Source organism: Drosophila montana, unplaced genomic scaffold, assembly GCF_035044405.1.
Source record: "Drosophila montana isolate Dmon_TW-CO22-7 unplaced genomic scaffold, ASM3504440v1 contig_3200_1, whole genome shotgun sequence".
Lineage (NCBI taxonomy): Eukaryota > Metazoa > Arthropoda > Insecta > Diptera > Drosophilidae > Drosophila > Drosophila montana.
In genome coordinates this window covers 683,708-707,593 of record NW_026998080.1, presented here as the reverse complement: position 1 = coordinate 707,593, position 23,886 = coordinate 683,708, and the positions used below count along the sequence as shown (strand labels likewise).

General features: G+C 36.1%; 3 protein-coding genes across 3 annotated transcripts; all 3 read right to left on the bottom strand.

Moving 5' to 3' along the window:
- Positions 1 to 53: 53 nt before the first annotated feature.
- On the bottom strand, positions 54 to 18,926 carry LOC135432203 (tubulin-specific chaperone C). The gene is made up of 3 exons (XM_064687743.1): positions 17,960 to 18,926; positions 2,188 to 3,371; positions 54 to 194 (listed from the first exon to the last, which is right to left on the bottom strand). The coding sequence occupies exon 2, from the start codon at positions 2,966 to 2,968 to the stop codon at positions 2,300 to 2,302; it is 669 nt and encodes a 222-aa protein (XP_064543813.1). The 5' UTR covers positions 2,969 to 3,371; positions 17,960 to 18,926; the 3' UTR covers positions 54 to 194; positions 2,188 to 2,299.
- Positions 18,927 to 19,409: 483 nt separating this feature from the next.
- On the bottom strand, positions 19,410 to 20,924 carry Zip42C.1 (Zinc/iron regulated transporter-related protein 42C.1). The gene is made up of 2 exons (XM_064687113.1): positions 19,799 to 20,924; positions 19,410 to 19,631 (listed from the first exon to the last, which is right to left on the bottom strand). The coding sequence occupies exons 1-2, from the start codon at positions 20,883 to 20,885 to the stop codon at positions 19,591 to 19,593; spliced, it is 1,128 nt and encodes a 375-aa protein (XP_064543183.1). The 5' UTR covers positions 20,886 to 20,924; the 3' UTR covers positions 19,410 to 19,590.
- A 645-nt stretch (positions 20,925 to 21,569) lies between these two features.
- On the bottom strand, positions 21,570 to 22,549 carry Zip42C.2 (Zinc/iron regulated transporter-related protein 42C.2). Its single transcript, XM_064688044.1, is given in 3 exon segments — positions 21,570 to 21,634; positions 21,695 to 22,351; positions 22,354 to 22,549. Coding segments are annotated over 3 exon segments (918 nt in total).
- Positions 22,550 to 23,886: the final 1,337 nt, after the last annotated feature.

Genomic DNA, 23,886 nt, shown 5'->3' with positions numbered 1-23,886 from the left:
ATTTATTTAATTTTTTTAATTGTTTTTAATATTTTTTAAAAGCAGCTTGTAAAAATTTGCACTTGTTACAATTAATTGTGAACACAGTTACATAGATTTCAGCAAAAATTTCTATTTAATTTCTCTTTAAGTAGCTGTAGGTGGATTAAGATTGCTTACGTTTCGCTCTAATCCAAATTTCCAATTGATCAACCCTGTGAAAGAGAAAGAATGCAAGGAAAATTGAATTAATTTGTTCTTGTTTAGTTTGTATTTATATTTAATTAATCATTAAACTAAAATAAAATGATAATTTCCTATTTGAGTTTTCAATTTCAAATGAGCCTAAATTTAATCAGTTAAGTCTTTGCCAATTTAATTATGTTTAAGCTTTTAAAAGGCTTTACTTTGAAATTCACTTCATAAAAAGCTCATTTCAAGTGCTTTAAAAGCTTTGGCAGACACTAATAAACGTAGCTTAAAGCAGACTTCGTTTAAAGCACTTTATTCATTAAAGCTTTCAGGGTTTTTATAGAATCAAAGGTCTCTTAGAGTTGCCCAATTTATACCAGCACTATTTTGACCGCTTTACAACACTTTATGCCCAAGTAAAAAGGAATGCTCAAGTGCGTCATGGGAACTAAAGCGAAGGGGTTTGCATCGTCAAAAAGTTTACATTCCTTTTAAGTTTGCTTGATTAATTGGAAAACTTTTGCCATAGCTTTATAACTATAAGAAAAGTGCAGAACTTGCGACGCTTTTATTAGTTCGCAAGTTGCATAAGTTGCACTTACGCGCCAAGCTTCGGGCTAAAGATGACACGAATCCATCATCCGTTTAAAATGCTCTCAGACACAATTTAAATTTGCCATAACAGTTTGTGGTTAGTTTGTTATTGTTATTGTTATTATTTTTATTATTGTTGTTATTTTCTGCTTTGTTTGCAAACAATTCGCGTTTGTTGCCACTGTCAGACAAACAACAATAGCAACAAGAAGACATTTCGTTTGCAAATTCGCGCAGAAACTGTTTTTCGAATGGGCAATTTTCGACATTTGCCGCTGACGATGAAAATTAAGTTTCGCCAAATGCCTTCAACTTGACCCCATATAAATAGCCGAAAAGCAGCGACAAAGAGCAACTAAGCGCAATTTCCTTTTTGCCTGTTTTCTTTTTTTTGTATTTCGAGAGAGGCCTCGCAACATGCGTCACAGCGATCGAGCAGCTGATTTTAAATTGAATTTCACAAATATGAATTTAAAATCGAGAATTGTATTTTAGTATTTTTCCTATGATGTGCGGCATTGTTTACGTTTTTCGCATTTGGCACTCAAAGTGCTCGTCTGCTGTTATTTATAGAGCACTGTAGACGCTTAAAGGGGTTAACGGGGGGGTGGGATGGGCAAAAATGACTTGAGTTTTCGGGCCTCAAAACAGTTTGCTCAAATAATAATGCAAAAGAGCTTATTCTTATGTAACAAACGAGCTTTGCGAATCGAAAGTTGAAGATTTAGTACATTTTGAGAGTTTATGTTTATAATAAAATGAAAATATATAGTATAAAAAAGAATAAAATGTACGTAAATAATATAAAAGCAAAAAAGACTAAGAAGTAAGATAAACAAAGTAGCTATAAGGAGTGTTCCATGCACTAAACAAAAAGATACGACTTATAAATTGGATTTGTTTTGACATAAAAATGGAATCTGAAAACCTAGGAAGCCGTCCTCTACAATATTTTGAGTTCCCAAGGGCAAAAGCAGCAATTCTGACATAGTTACGTGATATGTACACCTAGGAATCCTTTCTCTAAAATATTTTCAGTTCGAAAGGAGTATAAGTAACATTATTGACATAATTATGGGATCTGTTAGCCAGGAACACTTTCTCTTAAATATTTTGAGTTTGCAAGGAGTATATGTAATATTTTTGTAATTTTGTACAAATCTTAAGCTTGATTAAATATTATAAAGGCGTACACTGCATTAATTCAATATACCTATGCTTTATAATTATCAAAAGAATTATCATTATTACTATTATAATTTATTGATTTATTAAGATTTTAATTTTTCCAAAATTATCAAACTCCAAAAATGGAGACATATCTAAAAAACAAAACAATACATTTAATATACCTTAAGCAATAAAATGAATAAATTTTTAATATATATTGTATATATCCATATAATAAATTACTGGACTTACCTTTATTTGCACACGCTTTTGTGTTCGCAGCCTAAGTAATCCGGCTCGACTCAAGATTCCGAATAAAATACAAAAAAAGTTTTGCACTTAACAACACTGGAAGTTGTCGGTTTTAAAACTTGAACAGTAGACCTTGAAATTTCAATTGTTTATCGTTGTTATAGTAATTGTGATTGTTGTTTTTATTGTTGTTGTTGTTGTTATTGTTGTCACTGTCACTGCCGCCAATTAATTCACCATAATTGCACAAATCTTCAGTTATATTCAATTCGCTTAAAGTGCGTTCTGGATGGGCCAAGTGTTTATTCAGCGTGGCGGTCTTGTTGAAAATTCTTAGACGCGGATCGCGTGGTATATAATGTAGAAACACTTTATTCGATTTGCTGCTGTTGTTGTAAGTGCGCGGATTGTTAATGTTGCTATTATCAAAAGTTGTTGTTGTCTTTGTTGTTGATTTTGTTGTTGTTGAGGAGGATTTCTTGTTGCTGCTGCTGTTCTTTTGCTTTTTAATGGAGCTGCCAAGGGCTGTTGTTGTTGCTGCCGCTGCTGCGGCGGCGGTTGTAGTTGTTGTTGTCTTTTTAGTGGCACGATAAAGTGACTTTAGCCGAAAGTCATTCATTAAGAACGTTAACGTATTTAACACTGGCCAGCTAGAGAATAATTGTGTAAATGTTGGCTGCAAATTAAATTGGCTGCCACTTCGATTGTAGTTCCTATTGTTGTTGTTGTTTTTGTTGCAGTTGTAGCTGCCCGTAAACGTTTTTAGCCCGGACACGTACATGCGGCACTTCGACTAAACAAAACGAATGCACAAAGAAATAAAAAACAAGCGACGCGAAACTAAAAACCCAAAAAAATCAAATAAACGATTTCAAATTTATCGATTGTCCGATGCACGTAACGGTAATGACGGTAACGGTAACGGTAACGGTAACTCAACGCGTGTCAAGTGCGCGGCGCATTGTGCGGCCTTTTCGCGAACATTTCGTTGGGGCAATTTTCACAGGGCGTTTCAAGTGTGGCGCACGCGGCGTATGATTAATGCGTTGTATGGTGTTTTTTTTTTTTGCTCTTCACTTTGCTTAGGCTTGCAACTCAATCGCAATGTTGTTGTTGCTTGACGATGATTTATGCTTGTTGTTGTAGTCGATTAGCAGCTGATGCTGCCACAGTCGCTCCTCCTGCTGCAAAAACAAGCCAAAAATAAAGACAAAAATTAGTTGCGATTCGTTGTAGGCGCTTTAATAAATGATTTCCAATTTGACAAGCGCCAAGACCATTAATACCATCTCCATATCATATATCATATCGCAGAGCATTTAACAAGCTATTCGGGAATTTCCATTAAGATCTATTAACAAAAGGCGCCACTGTTCAATCACAACGACTCGTAAATTGGCAGACAATGTGAGATATATTTTTATTAATTTTCACAAGCCATTGATAAATATTTTTGCCCAATCTAAGCATAGATTGCTGTTCATTCATATATGTTCATATATATATAGATATATGTATTTGTTCTAGTTGCAACATGCGAAGTGCACACGCCTCTTGAATATAAAAGCCAGAAAAACAATGGGCCTGGGCTTTTACCCAATTGTGTGGGCGTGCATACACTGAGCGAAAAAATACCACTACTCTTCAGTATTTTTGGCAATACATACATACTACATACTATAGAAATTTCGCAGCACTGTTTAAATTTATTTTAAAAGCACATTTATAGCTTTTAAGGTTTAAGATAAATGAATGAAATGGAAAGGAAAAGCTTTCTTTTACAGCCTCTTTTGGGCAGCTTTGAAAGCACATTAAAGTTACAATAAAACTATTCAAGAGAAGTAAATTAGCTTTATCTTATATTACAAAATACAGAGCTTAAAGCTCTTTTAAAGTTTAACATTAACGGAATTTAATTTTATGAAAGCAAATAAAAAATTTAATTTATGGAACGCCCAATTTATAGTGTCCCAACATTAAATATTTTAATACTAAACTCCAAGTAAAAGCAGTTTTTATTTGTGTACACATGCCAGTCGAATTTGGGTTCATGGCAGACATAAAGTAGAAATTGTCGAGCTCTTAAGACAATTGAAGTCCAATAAGACTTTTTGCTGGCCCAATTGTGCAGTTATCAATGGGATCGGCTGCTTGAGAGCACATAACTCAACGTATTTGTTGTCGATTGGTTGAATAAACGCTGCGAGCTGTGCCAAGTTCAATGCTCGATAGGGATTGCATTTAATTATATATACTAAAAATATAGTATATATATTATATGTGTGTAGACAGTGTAAACAACGTGCGGCGCATTTCAATTGGATGAGATTAGAGTTTGGAAAAAGGCAAATGTTAACTTTCTATCTAAACTATCCACTAAAAATTGTTGCTTATCAAATGTCAATTTGCGTCTTGACGAGCTGATAAGCTGCAATTGTTATGTGAGTATATAGTGTATTCGAGTGTGTAGTAAAAGGCACATTAAGATTATTATCTTTATAATACAATTTGGCAACAGTGCTTGCTTAACGGGCACTGATAACGTGTCAGATTCCGTCTCGTTTCGGTTACAATTCCGGACACGCTCTTTTATAAGTTTTTGTAAGCAACAATAACTAAATGACTTTCACTATAAAATAAGGTAATCGATTCACTTTTCTTATCTTTCGACTGCACTTCATTAATTTTGAGAAAGCGTGAGTTACATACATAGCTAACAATTTTATACTAAAACAAAGTTTATACGTGTCAGATATCAGGAAATGCACTCTCCGATTTAAGCTGTTAGTTTAGGCTTGTGTTTACTTGAATTAAGTAATTTTTAAATTATATAAATATTTGTTGTATTGCGGTTAAACTTAATATATATTTTTTAACAAATTGTATTACAACTTGAATAATAAAATTTTAATAAATTGCGTTACAACTTGAGTAATAATAATTTTATTTTTCACAATTCTTGGCAATTGATTGCACTAAGCTTTTTTTGCTTCCTGGAACACGGACTATAAAGTCCCACAAAGTATACACATATCTAGCACACATATTTCTTATGATTTCATATAGTATCATGAATTAATGCACACCGTGTAAACCAAATAATTGTTATTTATTCACGTCGGCTAAATATTTGTTATTATTTAAACAAAAAAATTAATTTGTAAAACTTTTGAATATTGTTATATCACTTATTACCTATTATATCAACATATAGCTCTCATTAAGAGTGTAATCCAAATGAATGTAATTTGTAGCTGAACCTTCTTTTGTCATTTAACAGGAAATTCAGTGAACTTGTCGCGTGATCGGCCAAAAACTCTTTCAATAAGTTATCTTAAGAAAAGCATCGCGTGTAAACTACAAAACTTATTGAAAGCCATTTTAAAGGCTTCACTGCGCCCGTTTGTGCGTAGAACTCTGTGTCAGGTCACGTTTCACTTAGATAATCTCTTGGAAATTTAACATTTATATTTAAAATTTAACAAACACTCCACTGTTGGCATTTTGAGCGCCGAAACAGAACAAAAACCGTGCAGGCACATGGCTGATAAACTATTTCTCAACAATTGCCGCGAGGTTAACTCCTTTCAGTTATCGGATGGTCCGACCGAAGCAGCCAACAGTTCAGTGGCTCGTTGCCTGGCAGACTAATAAAATGAGCGAAAAGATTCGGTGATGAAAGCCTCGAGCAGAAAGACGAAACAAATCGGAAAAGAACAGAAAACAGAACAGAACGAACTGAATAAAACCGAGAGACGGCGGCGGGACGATGTCCGCGTCTGTAATCGCGGCAATCGTTTTTGCTTTAATCTAATAAATTTCTTATCAGCAAGCGGCGGGCATACGAGTACTACGAATGAACACACACATCCATATACTACATACATATATACATATACATATACATATACATATATACATTTATGCACATGGAGGTGTATGTGTGCATGCAGTTATCGCACTACCTGCCCCACACGCGGCCACTTGTCATTCCCGTCGCTCTGGCTATCAAGTAGACAGCCTTTTGTGATGGGTTTCTCTTTAACTTGAATACCCTGCACTTATGAGAGCAATAGGGTATACATATAAACTAAAAGATTTGATATACAAATAAGCTATTGCAACGGAGCTCTTGAAGTGCAATGCTTAGCTCATGATATTCATGTTTCTATCTTTGGCCGAAGGTATCTTTCCATCGAGTATCTCTCTCTCTCACATTATCTCTCTAACCTACATACCTTATAGATTTTGGTTAATAAAAATAGCATAGCCGAGTGCTAGTTTATCTTTCTCTCAGGGTATTTTCTAGTCGTGCACTCTCTCTCTCTCTCTGCCGGACATTTTTACATGTCTCGTTTCTTTGCTTTGCTCATTTGGATTGTCGACTTGTGCGTAAATTATAATGCTCACCATATGCACATAAATATACATATTTTCAAAATAGATTTAAGTATAACTTAAATTAAATATAGCATATACTTTCGGCTCTCGCTATTCTAATACTGCACAAGGCGATAGTTTTTAATCAAAGCGACCTTGTTTATTATCATGCGAATGAAAATAATTAAACTAATTTAATAATTTAAGTTAACATTTGCAGGGGAATAATTTATGGCCTTTAGTAAATAATAAAAGATAAAGGTTTCTCTTAAAAGAGCCAAAACAAATCGTGAATTAAAACGAGCTTTACTTGCAAGTTGTTGATTTAAGAAGTTCAAAAGGTTAATTAATTAATTAATAGTTGATACAGAGAGTTTGCGCTTAAAATTCTCAAACGGTTAAAGTTTTTTGTTAACCCTAAACCCATTGAAAATGTGCAAATGTGAACATGTGAACAATAACAGGTAGAAAAAAGCATCTCCGACCCTATATAGTGTATATATTCTTGTTCAGCATCAATAGCCGAGAAAATCTATCCATGTCCTTCAGTCTGACCAACCGTATGTACGCACCAATCGATAAGAATCGATATCAGAATCTGCTTTTTGAGCATATCTCTTAAGTTTAACGAGCTTATATCACCAACTATAATAAACACACATATATATACAGATCAAGTATATATATATCTTTGCTACATCTTGAACTGCTTCTGGTTTTGGCAGAAGTTTCGGGCATTTAATAGTCGTGCACTCTCTAGGGGAGAACTTTATGTTATGTATGTTAAATCGGCTTAAAATGTAAGGCGGTAACTATGGTCGCCAACTTTCTACAAATGGGGGATGCCCCTTAATTAAATTGACCAGCAAGTTATATGATCAACAAGTATATATACTACTTATATAATAATTAATTAATAATATAATCAAAAGTGCAAATTTGAAATAAATTAAGAATTTAAGCTTTTAATGAGTTCACTTGAATGAGATGTTAAATAAAAAGCAATTGAGACATTTAATTATATTTCCCTCGTGTATTAATTTTTATTTACTTTGTAGCAGGTAACATCATGTGTCATGACAAATTACAAGTTTAAAGTCCAATCAGAAATACCAAATTTTTTATTTTAAAACTCTCCATATTACGCTTTAATTGCAGTTGTTCAATGATATAGAAATATTATGAAACGATATGAATGAGAATAATTCATGTGTTCAACCAATCCAGATAACTTAGTGCAACAACTGGAAAAGCCGACAAATGTAGTAAAAATTTTAATAATTATGTCAAACACTAATTAGTTTTATGGAACTGATGTGATAAAGAAAATATGCGTGATAAGCGAAAATATATTTATACGCCTTGTATTAAATGTCTTAATTACCAGACCTAATCTGAGCTGTATTATTCCACTCATGTGTGTGCGTGTCTGTATGTGTGTGTGTGGCTGATACCAATAAAAAGTGGTTTGATGCTGACCTACGCCAGTTTAATTTGGGTTTTTGCTGTTTAATTGTGATAGAACAATTGTTATATGATGCCAAAGTCTCCAAACTCAGAACTAGGCCAACGCAATAAACGTCGAGACAATGTCATTCACTTTGCGGCGTAGTTGGCCACATTCACATTCACATTCACATCCATATTCACATTCAGAGTTTTTTATTGGTCCCGCTCAAGTTGCAATCATAATGGGAATATATTTATACAATCGCTTCAAAGGAAAAATCTCAAGACATCCTCCACTCGCAATAAATATCAATTGTTATTATGCAGAAATTGTCGAATTCGATTCAATTGTTTGTGCTCAACAATTTGAAACTAATTGAATCAATTGCGATCTGATTCGGAACTTATTCGATTTGTGATCTGAGATATTCCATGCAAACGGATATATTGAAACTGAAAGCTCTTGACTTGACTTTGTTGAGTTCGCTTTACAATAAATGTGTCAAACGACAAAGCCACGTGCAATTAACAGAAACTAAAGCGTTTTGCAGCAATCTTTGACATTGTGTCTCATGTCAAATAAACAAGCAGCGAGTTAATTGAAACTTAAAATAGTCAAATTAGAGGAAAAATTAAGTTGATTATATATTTGTTTTGTTGAGCAACAATCTAATTAACACTAGTCTTTGTGGTTCTCGGTAAATCAGTTGTGTAAGTCATTCAACAAATCAAAAAGGGGATGCTGGCTGTCCTAATTGAAGGTTAATTAGACATTTTTTACATTTATATTTATTATATTGTATTTTATTTTTATTTATGTGATAAAATATCGTAAACTTTTGAAAATTACCTAAAAAGCTTACACATTTATTTCAAGATTAAATTCATTTCAGTTGGAAACAATACAATACAAACAAGTGCTGTAGTCGGGAGTGTCCGACTAGGGGATATCCTGAACCTTCTTCTACAAGCACTCTCGCTGGAGGTGTAAGGGGGAGGGTGGGCGGTCTATGATATGAAAGATACTTGGTCTGAATATATTGTTATACTATTCTAGAAGCTACATGTGCAATTTGCTGACTCTAGCCATTAAAAGCTAAGAAATTTGTTTAAAAACCAGGATTTTTTATTTCGATATTTATCGATTGCTTGGAAACGGGGCAAGTTATCGGTTATCTGAAACAAACTCGTACTGCACGGACACTAGGAAGAACTTTGTTTAAGGTTCTCTAGCTTTTATTGTTTCTGAGATCCTTGCGTTCATACTCGGCTATTGATGCTGATTAAGAATATATACACTTTATGGGGTCGGAGATTTTTCCTACTGCACAACATAATTATACCCTTTTTAGCCATATTCAATGGGCTTAGGGTATAAGAACGTCTCAACAATTCATTTACATATAATAGCCACGTGAATGCGTGTAATCCGTTCGAACAGCTGTCAGTTAGCTTTGCACGCCTCAAACGTTATGAATGGATTCACTAGCCAAAGGCTAAGATTGGGATTGTCCGCCTTTTAAGCTGTCACTATTTGATTCCCTTTTCAGCACGCTATTTGCTGTCTGCTTAATTGCTGTGGTGCGAGTAATTGACGGCTGTCCGAAACCCCCCAAGTAAACCCCTTCCTAAATGCAATTCGAATGCTCTTGATCGTTAATTGATTTGCGGTTTCTAGCCAGAAAGAGAATAGATAAACAGCAACAACAATTACAGAAATAATTGTTATATTTATGTCAATTTGCTTTTAAAACCAGTTATATGAGCTCTGCGAAATTCAATTAATCAAAAATGTTGCTAACAATATTATGCTTAATTTGAAATGCACGTTGACAACTTGTCTGCTTTAATTTTCTCTAGCATGGCATATAATTTATACTATATTTTACATAAGCCGCTAGTCCTGAGGTGTCCAGGCTGAAATGTTAAAGGATTTACAAAATCGGGCGGGCAAGAACAAATACTTAAGAAAACACTCGTATATACAACTCGGCACAGTCAAGATATGAAAAAATTTTTGTTTATCGTTAAGGCTTCAATCATGCTTTGTGTGTGCTTTATATAGGGCAGGGAAAGTAAAGAGATTTTGGTATCGATTTATTTTGGTAGAGTGGGGTACAGATAACAATTTTTATCGCGTATAAGCAATACTTTATAGCTCTATGGATTTAGTTTGTGTTATATAATGAAGACTTATTATTATTTAATGCCGATCGCCTTTCTATGCGATTTGCACATGTTCGGGTAATGCTTATATGGCTTTAATACCAGATAAGTCTTTAACTTTAACTAGCTTTGCTCCATTTAGTTTCTCTATTTTTTATACTCCAGCTCAGTCTATAAGACAAACTTTCGCTCTTTCTGCCAATATTTCAATTTCTTTGTTCTCAATTCTTCGTTTCTCAATCACACATTTTCTTTTGCACAGCATATATATCTTTCTCTACCTTTTTCATTCTTGATCTCTCTGTTATACACTCTCTGTCTATCTTGCGCTCCCAACCTTTAAAACACAGCCTTTCTATGCGATTTTCAAAAGTTCAAGTTCAAGCAAGCGAAAATATTTGTAATGGTCCTTATACAGACACTGTGTTATAGTTTGATCAAAAGGATTTTTACAGTCTGTTCCTGAAACATCCAAAAAGGGTAATTGGAATTTAAAGAACAGTAAGACACAAAAAAACTATGTCGTAATGTTTATTTTAGAACCACGTTTCTTTGCTTTCTTTCTCATCTTTCACCTGCTTAGCTTATTCCAGTGATTTAATGCAATGCTGTATTTGAAAACGCATGAGAACTGTGAGCTGACAGATACTGTGCTACATGCCACATGCCATATACTTAGGTATCCTTCAGTATGCAACACAAGCAAACTTTTTATAGTTGTGCCCCTTGAAACCTGCTGCAGTAAAATATACGTGTGTGTTTGAATGGGTTGTGTGTGTGTGTGTGTGACTGGCAAACAAGTGCATGTAAAATAGGTGTCACTGTGGCAAAGTCAAATGCGCAAAGTAAACATACATACACATACACACACACACACACACACACGCACACGCATGCACACAGAGAAACGGGCGGCATGCTTTGATGTTATTCACCTGCCGTTGCGTTTTGCAGCACTGACAAATGGCAACTATAAAGCGCAGAAGGGTACAATTTGCAGCTGTAGTTGTTGTTGTTGGGCACACAATGCGAATATAACGGCAGCATTCGCACATTTTTGCCATTTTTGGGGCACACAAAGAAAAGAGAGAGAGGGAGAGAGGGGGGGGGGGGGAAGAGAGTGAGGTGGAGTAAGAGAGAACGCGCATACACGTTGTGTGTGCTAAAGGATAATTTATGTATTTTGCCTTAAACTTGACAAAGTTTGTGGCCGCATGCAAAAAGCGGTTACTATTGATTTTTATATACATATATCAGATTGAACATGTGTGAGTGTGTGTGTGTTCATTCAAGTATGTATGTATATGCTGTGCATATTAAATGAGTTTTTCTTTAGAGATTTTTCTCGATTTTAGCCTTGTTGCTGTATGAAAAATGGAAAATTTGTCATACAGGGACCCGTATAAGCATTGGGGATTCGCTTGCATGGAAAAACTTTGAATTGCTTTTCATGAAGTCATCGCATATATGTATATATTTATATTTACTTAAAAAACACACTTTTCAGCTTTATGATATATGCAAAATATTGGGACATTATTTTTATATTTGGGCATATCAATATATAATTTATGTATAAACTTATTGGTATATTTATTAAAGTATATTTATATGTCTAAGTATTTGGTTAATTTATATTTATTATTATTTTACTAGCATATTTATGAATTGAATGTTATATTTAATTTACTTTTCTTGTCTATAAGCAACTGCAAGGTCACAAAATATAAGGGTAGCATTAGGTACACCTTTTTTTTTTCTTAATATTTTGACATGCACAGCACGTCAAAACGTCAAGGGAGTTTAAAGGTTAATATTGAAATTGCAATTAGCTTAAATGCAAATGCGCACAACTCGACTGGAAATCTAAATAACTTGCCATTTGCAAATTCAACCTATATTTATGCCCTGCAAATAAATGTGCAGATTTAAAAAGGGATTTACGACCCTATATATTGTTAGCAAAGTTGCTTTATAAATATTCGATCAGCTGAATGGTTTGTTAAAACATTTTACTGTGAAACTATAAGATATAGATATTGATAGTAGAATTTTACATTAATATTTTCCGGAAAGTCTGAACTAAAATTTTTCTTAAAAAGCAATAAGACAATGTATGGAATATGTCGACTCTGATTGTCAGACACTTCTAGAGAGAGAGAGAAAGAGAGAGAGAGAGGGGGGGGGGGGGAGAGAGAGAGAGAAAGAAAGAAAGAAATAGAGAAGGAGATATATAGGGAGATAGAGATATATCGAGAGGTAGAGACAATTGCAGATAATTCTTCTAATGATATTTGATATATTAGGTAGGATATCTATATAGTCCAACAGCCTCTCAGCTGCATAGATTGAATTTGTTTTCCCATATTTATTCGCTTCAGTCATATCTTCAAATGCTTTAATTTGGCGTCGCTGCCAACTGATGTATAAAATAATCAATATATTCCGTATTTGCATTATATTTGCATTTGGCAGTAAATGAAAGCAAATTTTCCGATTGAAATAAATCGAAATTGAAATGCATTCATGAATATTGTATTTATACTGTGTGTCTATACGAAACCTCAATTGAATAATTGCCAATCAATTTTTGTTAATCATACAAACTGGTTGACTTTTAGATAGCAGCAACGGTATTCAACGAGAAACGAGTTTTTAACGGTACCAATATATATATATAAGTGTATATATATCAACTCAATATTTATTTAAGCCAATCTTTGAGGTCGCATTAAATTTGAAATTTACCACGCACTGACAAACTTGATGACATAGACGGCCAGCTGTAGATTATCGTTAGGGGTAGACAAAGTAGGCGACAAGGACCAAGGACTCGACAAGCCAAGCGGCAAGGACAAGTGGCATATGATGTAATTAGAGCAAAGAAAAAAAAAACCATACGCAGTCAACGTCAATATATTATAAATTATCAAATGATCAACTATTCTCGACTTTTCTATACCCTTGCCCAAAGTAAAGCTGAAATCAAATTTTTCTTTATACATTTTAAATTTTCCCACATTTTGGAAAAAAAGAAAACCCCATTCATGGCATGGGGTATATTGGCATATTGTATTTTAAAGTTAAAGTAAACCATTGTTCAAAACCTCCTCTTTTTTTCTGGTTCTTAATTTTTTTTGGTTGTTTTCCAACACTCAAGTGCTCCACTTACTTGGCAAAAGTATATCCGCTGGCGATAAATTTCTTTGTTTTCGCAGCAAAAAAACAAGAAAAGGAAATTGAAAAGAAAAAGAAATGCAAAACTTAATTCATAAGAAGTTGATGTTGTTTGTTTAAAGTTTGCTGTTGTTGAGCATCCATCGCGGCTTGAAATCGAATCACGACTGACTGACGATGCGGCTCGACACTTGGTGAGTGACACACACACAAACACACACACTTGATTGAGTTATATACATATGTATCATACATATATGCACAAACACACCCTCTCTTCATACTCTCTACTCGCGCTCTCTCTCTCTCTCTCTTTCTCCCGCTCTCCCTTGTAGTTAGGATGCGGAGTGCAGTTCATATCTCGCCTTTGTTTGCTTTTGTATTGCGTATGTCTTTAATTTTCTAAATGCCTTATAGAGTTTTCAACCACTAACACTATTTGCCGTATAGCTCTTTGTTTTCCCTCTGCCAGTGGAAATTTACCAGTTGACATTATAAATGACCCCATGGTCGTGTTGTGCGTGTGAGTGAGTGTGTGTGCGTGTGTGTGAACTCTAAAATGACACACTCACTCATCAAACGTGCCATATTAAAAGTGGCAATAGATCTAAGAAAATCGTTTTTGCTGGTTTCATTGCGTAGCTCAATTATAAGAAAATGTTTATTTGAGTTTGGGATTTTCTTTAATTTTATTAAACATCGACTTCTAAGAAGGTAATCTATGACTATGAGTTGACTGTGATATATTTGAACTAAGAAAAGCTAAATAATAAAACCGGAGATTTATATTAAATATCTTCATATTTACTTCAACCTTTTTTGTTTTATTTCCAGAAACCTCTTAGAATAGAATTAGAGATAATCTTCCGTATGCAATATAAACTGTTTCATTTCACAATAAACATATTTAAAAGAGATTAGAATCAGCAGTAGAGAATTGGGAAAATTCTAGACACAAGTTAAAAGCAGAACAGATCTTTCTATAAGTTTCTACATAATCTTAACTTAATATAATCCGGGTATGCTTACACTTACATATATATATTTGCACTATGTTGACATTTCAAGTGCATGCGAATGTCGTTTTATACTTTGCTCATTTGGCACGTTTGATAAGAAGCAACAAAAAAAGTGCATTGTGCAAGTGTTTTTTTTAGTTTCTACTGCTACGCCCGCATTGCGTTTAAAATTATGCAAATGTTAACGGTCATGCGATAAGCACCTGAAACAGCCATAAAAAAAAAATTAGACCGAAACAAGTTTTAATTCAAACAATCTGCATTGCAATTTCGTGTTTCGTGTGTCCTTCGGCCATGTTGCCAAATAAGTTGAAAGTTAAAAGTTGAAACAATTAATTCAGAAATTGCATGCATTGGGAAAAAGTAACAATTATAAATCATATTAAAAGTTACGTGTTTATCGCTTCTAAGTTATAATCGATGATGACTTTATGTTGGGAAAATGCAATTTAATCCGATTCATGATAAAACCATGTAATATGTGTAAACTTATTATAACCAGAACAAAACTTCGTTATTATTATTATGCAATGTTTAACTGGCGTCCAAGTGCGGAAAATATGATTTACTGTATACGCATTTACGTATTTAGGATGACGCAAGAGATTAGATAAGTTGATGTCATAAAATACAACTAACGCTGATTATCTGTGCAGGTTATTTAATATCACGAGACAACTGTTAAAATATATTATTAGCTAAAACTTGTCTGCGTCTAAGCAGTTCATTGACTGTCGCCTGACAGTGTATTGAACTTAATTAGTGCATGCCCCGCTGCGCGTGTAACTGCAGGGTATACAATTTGCCCGACCTTATCTATAATCTCTGCACAATTTGTCTGTGCGGACTTAAAGCTATATTTAAATGTTATTAAAGTCTGTGCGCTTTTCACCTACAACAACACCATCATCATCATTATCGCCATCAACATCATTATTATTAACAGCTCATTTGAATGCGTCTCACGCAGCAGCTGCGAACCGGTTTGGGGCTTATTTTTATTGATTTTTATTTTTATTTTCTGCTTTAGGTATGCATAAATGTTATGCATGTGTGTCTGTGTACGTGTATGTGTGTGTGTTGGCACGTTTGAGTGTATTCGTAGCATGTGTATTGTATTCACGTTGCTATCAGCTGTTCGGCTCTTAGCACTGACACACATTGTGCGAGTACAGGCATTCATTAAATGGTATATTCAATTCCTTAGCAAGCATGTAACGCATGAGGGGAGAGAGGAGAGAGCAATGCTGAAATCCGCACACAAAATAAACTGACTTTAAATAACCATATATAATTATTTGTTATAAATATAAATATAGCTTATAGTTATGTTATGTTATAGTTATGTTATGTTATGTTATAGTTATGTTATGTTATTTTATGTTATGTTATGTTATGTTATGTAATTATATGTTAAAGTTATGCAAACTAATTCGTTGTCCAGTCAATGTTAATAAAGTGTTCAACATCTTTTTGTTATACTAGTCGAAGGCGTTCGGATCACAATATCATCAAGTAGCTCGAACAACCACATACTAAAACTCTTCTCAAAAATTTGGTTTACAGAGATCTTATTTTGGGCAACCCTAAAAACAAATCATTTGTGTCATACCCGAGCAGAGAATTTTATAATTTTACTTAACCGACTATATTTCACTACTTCCCTTAAGATCCGTTTACTTACTTTTATTGCAAAAGTATTAAATATTCGGCACGCGGAGTTTTTTCCAGTTTAAAATTACAGAGAGTCTTTACCGGTTTTTTTGATCAGCTGTGCAGCTGGTTTTTGATTTTACTGAAATTAGTCAGAACAATATTTGTTTTCAGCTGAATAGATGGCTTGAAACAAATGATAAAATAAAAACTTTAAGTGAAATAAATGGCACTAGCAAAACTGTTCAAGTTCCCGAGAAGCCGAGCTCCAACTAAAAGTTGATTTTACTATTAACAAAATACAATTTTTCAACAAAGTTAACCTTAAAACATGCTGAATAATTGCCAGCTGTCAATGCGCGTATTGCTTAAGATAAGAACTTGTTTTTAGGTTAAGATCTAACGTTACTTGGAGCCAGTTTAGAATGTTTTTGGCTTCTGAGTGCATTACGCCATCAAAATGCAAAGACTTTGGCCAAGGACGACGACAAACTGTGGCCATAGAATGGTTTTCGATTACATTAAATCAAATTTGCAGCTAGACAAAGGCAAAATAAAAGGAACAAAAACAAAAAACCAAAAAACTTGCCCGAAACCATCAAAGTGTCTGTAAGCAACCATCAGACACTTATGTACACATCAACATAATTCCAACCATCCATCAATATAACTATATATCCATCTGTATATATATATGTATACGTGACGAATGTGCCACTTGACTCTTAGTTGGGTCAAATCCGCCCTGTGGGGGGGTTGGTTTGTAGACGAAAACAATAAAACTCAAATGTTGGGCACAGGGAGGCACAACAAAATGGCTGCTCTTGTGTTGACTTGATGTGCGTGTGTGTGTGTGTGTGTTTGTGGGCTGAGCGTGTTTCCTTTAACTGAGTTCAGCTTATGCAAATAACTTGGCCCAAAAGCTGTGTATGCAGAAAATCCCAGTTTCATGGCAGACTGTTTGTCGCGGCCAACTTGGCGAATTTTCTGCCAGCCAAGGCCATATTTTCATGCGGCACACTTTGGCGGTTTTATTAATTAATTCTGTACATAGATTAATTAATTACATTGCTTTTGGGTGAGATTAAAGGCCTAGCAAATCGAGCGAGTTGTGATCAGAACGGAAATTTTCCTTGGACATGCCCATATAAACATTTGCTGTAATTTATCTTCAACTTGGGTACCTTTAAATATAGCCTTGCCATATCTAAAGCTTATGCCTTATCAGCAATGCTCAATGTTTTTTTTTTCCTATCATTTTTCCTTGTAAACGATGACGAATATCGAGCTATTATTGCATAAATGCAATTCCATAGTCCATCCAAAAGTTAAAAGCTTTTCCAATTTACGTAGTAGGAAAATATATTTTTTTTTTAGAGCGAACGCGGCATTGACGTAAATTATTGGAAATAATTTGTACATTTTTTTATAGAATTTTCCACAGTACTTGACTAAAAATAGCTAACATATGATTCCAAAGACATTTCAGAGTGACAAAATAATAACAAATGCGTCGGCCAGCAAGCATTAATCATGCCATGTGTCTATAATGTATAAATATATATACACAAACATACAAACTATATCTAGACAACCGTATGAAACACATGTGTTTGTGCCAACACAACCTCAATGAATATTTATATATGTATGTGTATTTTGTTGGAATAAATACTTTAAACAAGGTCAATGGGCCTTCGGATAACATTTGGGATATTATGTATACCGAGAAAGTTCCATTAACGGGCGGACATCTCTTTTAGCCAGCTAATTCTTTAATTTTGTTAAGAATTATTTTCGTATTTGCGCACATCTTAAAAGGGAATAGCTGACGTAGCTGTCCGCTCAAGCGAGCCTTCACTGTATATGTTTATAATTCGCTTAAGTGCATATAATAAAAATAATTCAAGTGTTTCAACTTAACTCACCTGTTCTCAAATGGAGTTCAAGTTGCCTCCACGTGGTTTCCGTGTCCGTGAATTGTTTATTAGCGAAATTACAACCATTATAGACTGCTTTTTGTTGTTATTGTTCAAATCGTAAACTTACACACACAGTTTACATTTTAGGTCGAATGACAACGATTGCTTTTTATATCCAGTCTTAATTTAAACAAAATTTAAAGCACTTGTTTATTGCTCTTGATTATGTTAACAGTTCAGCACAGTGGGCTCCAAGCGTTAAACACTGGGTATAAAAAGTAGTCGGCTAGTTTAAAGCTCAGTAGGCGTTTCTTGTTTTTTGTTTCTACTGTTTATATACAAATTGCCAAACAATTCGGTAAACAGTTATTGTCAGTGTTGTGCGATGCGTTTCGTTATGGAAAAGTACAAAAATAGTTTTTTTTTGTGTATTTTGAATAAATTTACGCAGGTTTTGTGTCACGCATTAGCATTCAACCGTAATTTCGTGTTATGCTTTAAATCATTTTTCTTTTTGTTTCTATTTTTGTTTTCGTTTTGTAGCAGTTCCGAAAACTCAGCATACAGTTCATGTGCGGGAGTTTCGATTTTTTTTCTGCACAATGCGTGAATGCGGGAAGGGCGCGTGGAAGGGTGGGGTAATGACAGCACCGCCCAGCAACGCAAGTTCACTAAGAAAGTAGTATTTGGCGGTCGGAATAAACAAATGCATCCAGAAACACTCATACAGACACACGCATACAGGCACACACGCAGTGTGTGAGGGAAAAACAGACGCTCGTAAACTGTTCAATTCACTTGTGCACGCCAAATTAAGTAGAGTTAAGTAAATGAGTTCAAGCAAATCAGTCGATTTTTATTTAATTTATAACTTAGCACTTCTACACGAAAGTTAATAAGACATTAATCTTTACGAATGTTGTCACTTTAGCTATTCCAATTTATTTCATCCGTACACACGACCGTTCGATTCCACAACTATTAACTGTTATGAGCAAGACGATGTTAGCGCACTGCTGTGCTCAAATGTAGCTGTTAACGCGCTGTTGAGCTCAGTGAACTGTTAACTCTCTAACGCTTAGGGAGTGTTTGTCGCTGTTATGAAAGCAGTGGAGTAGATATGACGGTTTTTAAGGGACACATCTTCACACTTAAATTAGTTGACTTTTGGCAGAACAGATGAAATATTTTTTACGAATATTTATATTTAATAAAATAATTGACTCTTAAAACTCATATATATTTTAAGTGTACCCTTAATAGCAGCTCTACTGCCCGTTGCTCTTAGAACGTATTTTAACAGTTTCGCACACATTCTGTTAGTTTAACAGCTGACAAGCAGTGTGTACACATGGACTGGCTAAAAATAAGGAAATGGAGCAAGCGCGCCCAAATTTGAATTAAAACTTCGTAAAGACAATCATATTGAATACATGGTTTATTTATTTGCAAACTATTTATAAATGTTTTATGGCACTTTATTCACAATTTGACAATATTCGCTTGTTTGATATACTCAGCATGTTTATGGACCGGCAATATACAGATGCCGATTAGTTAACAATTTACTACTCTAACTAGAGCTACATTAAAATATAATTCACACATATTGATTTATGCGTAAGCTCAAGCACACGCTAGGAACAGGAGTCACTATCAGCACCTTCCGCCTCGTCAGCTGTAAGAGATAAAGAGTGTTATAGTCATTTAACAAATTCCGCCAGCACTTAATATCATTAATGCCCATGGCTTAGTTGACATCAATCACAAACCTGTTGATAACTTAAGGCAGGAGTGTGTCAATCAAAGCCAATAACGGCATTTCATTCCTATCAGTTCACTTACAAAGTATTTGTAGTCCGAACATTAAAGCGAAGCCCGCCAGCGCGGCTATATAGGCTCGCCAGCCCGCATGATTCTGGGTAAGAATCTCAAAGAATACCACATAGAGCAGCGTGCCCGAGGCGATGCCCTGGAGTATGCCCGAGGGCACGCTCGGCTGATTCGAATCCGCCTGCTGACTAATGCCAATACCAATACCAATGCCAATGGGCGTGACAATCGAGAATGTTATGAGGTAGATAATGGCTAGCGAGGCGCGCGTGCGAGCCACGAGCAGCTCCATGCCCACGCAGAAGGCCAGCACCAGTTTGTGGGCAGCGACGGCGCCAAACATGAACCACACAGTGCCCACGGTGCCCTGCAGGCCAATGGCCATGCCCTCGAAGAGCTCGTGTAGGGATAGGGCCAATATAATGCCCAGGCCGCGCATAGAGGAGCCACTGCTGTCCACAGGCATATGACTGTGGCCATGACCAGGCGCTGCAGGCGGCAGCTCATGATCGCAATGCTGGTGCTCCGGCAGCGGATCCAGCGTGCCGGACTTCGAAGCTTCCTGTTTGCGTCTGGTGCTGCGCATCAGCACGCTGTGCCTTATGCTATGCCCACGCTCGAAGGCTTCGCTGGCCAGCGACTCCTTGCGGCTGAGCTTCTTCTGATGGCGTCGCATAAACGAATGCATCACCTCGTCCAGGGCGTACATGAGAAAGAAGCCCGTGCAGAGCAGCATCTCGGGCAGGGCAAAGGGCGTCGGCTCCAAAATGCCGCAATGCTGCAATAGCTCCACCACCTCAATCACCTCCGGCAGCATGTGCAGAAATGTGGTGCAGATCAATACACCGCCGCCAAAGTAGATCAGGCAGCGCACCACTGTCGAGGTGCGCGTCTCCTCTGGACTCTGTTTGGTCCACTTCAGGCAGCGATCGAGCATGTACGGCAAACTGCCGCAAATCACCGTAACCACAATTAGCACCACCATCGCCACAATTTTGGCCACCAGCAGCGCATGCTGATCCACCGTTCCCGTTGTCGCATCTCTCGCTATAATCACTGCGTCGATCGGCACCGCCGGCGGTGTTTGTATTCCGTACATCTTCGCACCACCGAATGCAAGTCACAAGTGCAAACGAACTGCCAACGGTGCGACCACTTATACCCCTATCTGGTGGCCATAAACTATACAGGTGTGCACTGATTGACAGCAGAAATTATGATCGGCTGGGAAGCAGATTACAGGGACGGACTTCCCGACCGTTCGGCCGTCTGGCTCGGGACTTTGTTGCTAATTTAAGTAACATTGATTTTGATTGTTTAAAATGATATCGAAATTTTAATTTGCTCCGATAAGAATGTCTTTATATATTTTAATCTATGTAAGCCAGACTATGAACAGACATCCGCAACACTGAGAAAATTAAGTGTGCTGAAAAAAACGATATAAGGAGAAATATCAGATTTTCCAACATTTTTTCTATTATTTTATAAAAATTTCAAAATTTGCATTTTATCTTTTAAAGCTTCTTTTTATGATAAGAGCTTTCAGGTGCTTTCAAAGCTGCTTAAAGCTCATCAAAAATTTTGGTTAGTTTATGTTTAGAGTTTAAATAATAAATAAAAGCTTTTTGAATAATTGCACACAAAAGCTTCTTAAAAGCCAGCATAAAGCTTTCAAAGCTTCAATTTAAGAGCTTTTTGTGTATCGTAGTGTTGAAAAACAATTATAGTTGCTGCTGGTAAAACTTATGGCTGGTAAAACTTATGAGTGTCAAACTTATGTTTAGTCATTAATTTTTGCTCCAACAGAAGGGCATTCATTTCCGGATTTGCCCGCAGCTTCAACGACTGCAAAAGAGCAAAGCTCAGGTTAAGTAGCCAATCTTTCAGGTCGAAACACTCACTCACCTGCAATTTGCAAGCCAAACATGAGCAGAAAGCCACCCAAGGAGCATAGAAATATGCGCCAGCTAGCATGATTCTTGGCCACAATCTCAAAGTAGACCACATAGAGCAGCGTGCCGCAGGCGATGCTCTGCAGTATGCCCGCCGGAATGCTAGGCTGATTTGCGCTCGAGCTCTCGCTGACCGCAATGCCAATGCCCACGCCGATGGGCGTGACTATAGAGAAGACGACCAGGTAAATGATAGCAATTAGCCAACGTGTGTGGGCCATCATAATCTCCATGCCTATGCAGAAGGCTAGGACCAGCTTGTGGGCCGCAATCGCGGCGCACATAAACCAAACCGTATCCACGCTCTCCTCCAGGCCGATGGCCATGCAGCCGAAAAGTTCGTGCAGCGACAGAGCCACAATAATGCCCAGGCCACGCAGCCAATTGGGCTGCTCCGGCTCGACTTGCTCCAGCTGCTGCAGCTCCTGCTTCGAATCCCGTTCGGGTGCCTGTTCCAGCGCCTGCTGCTTGCGCCGATGTCGTCGTCCCACAATGAAGTACATCAGCTCCTCGATGGCGTACATCAGGAAGAAGCCAGTGCACATCAGCATCTCGGCCAGAGCGAAGGGCGTTGCCGCCAGCATGTGGCACTGTTGCAAGGCACTCACCATGTGGTGGCAATAAGGACACCTCCGCCAAAGTTGAGCAAGCAAAGGACAGCCAGAAAATCGCGAGCATTGCTCTGCGTCCGTTGCGTCCACTTGAACCAGCGATCGAGCACATAGGGTATGAAGCAGAAGATTAATGTGACCAGCAGCAGGACAACAATAACCACAATTTTGGCCACCAGCAATTTGTGATCGTTCATGGCGCCAACTGCAATGGAAATGGACTCTAATTGGAAATTGTTAACCAGCATACTATATATATGCCTTCCAACTAACGCATATCTAGTTACAGGTATCAGGCAATTATTCTTTAAGCACTTGACTTATATCCTAAAGCTTTTAAGCATTCCTCAAAGAAAACTTAAAAAAGTGTGCGGAAGTGTGCTGACACCACAGTAGAACTTCGGTGGTAAGAGATTTACATGTGACAACAAAGATATAAAGTAATATATTATTTAAGGAAACGAAACTGATTTAGGCAGACATATTACCTATTCCATTGCGTATAAAAACAATTATATTAAAACAAATTTATAAAAACAAATGTTAAATGCACTTTTGCTGCTTGATTTGAACTGGTGACTCCTTGCTTGAGAGTCCGACGCTCAGACACATAAGTTTTGCTGACTCATGACGTCTCGTTTTATAAACTTTGACTACCGTTTCCCTCAACTTTCCTTATTCCTAATCTTAGTGCTCAATTTCGACCCAAAAAGAAGCATCTTAAAATCTTATATACAGATTGCCTCTAAAGATTGTATATATAGATTGTCTGAATATAAATCTTTTCTAGAGCCCTTTTTTTGATACATTTCTGTTTGAAAATATTCTTCAGATATTAATTTATTTTTTTTAGGATACATAAAAATACTAAAAGAAAACAATAATTTACAACATGCAACATATTTTTTTGTTAATATTTTAAGCTCGCTTGAAAAAATATCTAATGCTAGTTTTGGTGACCTTTCCATTATTTAAATCTTTTTTAAGATGGGGCTTAGTTTGTTAAAAGCACAACTGAAAAAGAATTTTGTTTTATTCTATATCAAAATCTATCTATCAAAACCTAATAGTTTGCAAATTGTTGAAATATTTTTTATTCATTTTAACAATTTCTTATATGGCAATTTGTTTTAGTGTAGTTTCACTGTACCGAGCTAATAATAACTTTGTCTTAGGGCTGCCAACCTGAAATTTCACCAGAGATAAGTAGTCGGGGTCTTCGTAACTTTCACGTGGTAAACAACCGAGCAATTTGCTGGGCTGTTGAAAATTCAGACTGATAACTTCAAATTGCGGGAATAAAAAGGCCTGCGCATAGATAGCTCAGAACTGATATCTCCCTGCTAAAATTGATATCACATAGATTACAATGCCAATAACAACATGAGCTAATTATTTATCACATCATGAGTGTATTTAAAAATATCATCCGATGATTCAAGGCTGTCACGCTGAAATTTCACTTCGCCTCTGTTGCCAGGCTAAAAGCCGTAAAGCCACTTGTTTACCTCCTAAAATGTCAGACTGATAACTT

Bases quoted from the DNA above. Each gene is read 5' to 3' on its own strand.
- LOC135432203 (XM_064687743.1), bottom strand. From the start codon at position 2,968: ATGTACGTGTCCGGGCTAAAAACGTTTACGGGCAGCTACAACTGCAAC.
- Zip42C.1 (XM_064687113.1), bottom strand. From the start codon at position 20,885: ATGTACGGAATACAAACACCGCCGGCGGTGCCGATCGACGCAGTGATT. The intron at 19,632-19,798 runs GTAAGTGAACTG...TATCTCTTACAG, and splicing joins GTTCGGACTACAAATACTTT to CTGACGAGGCGGAAGGTGCT.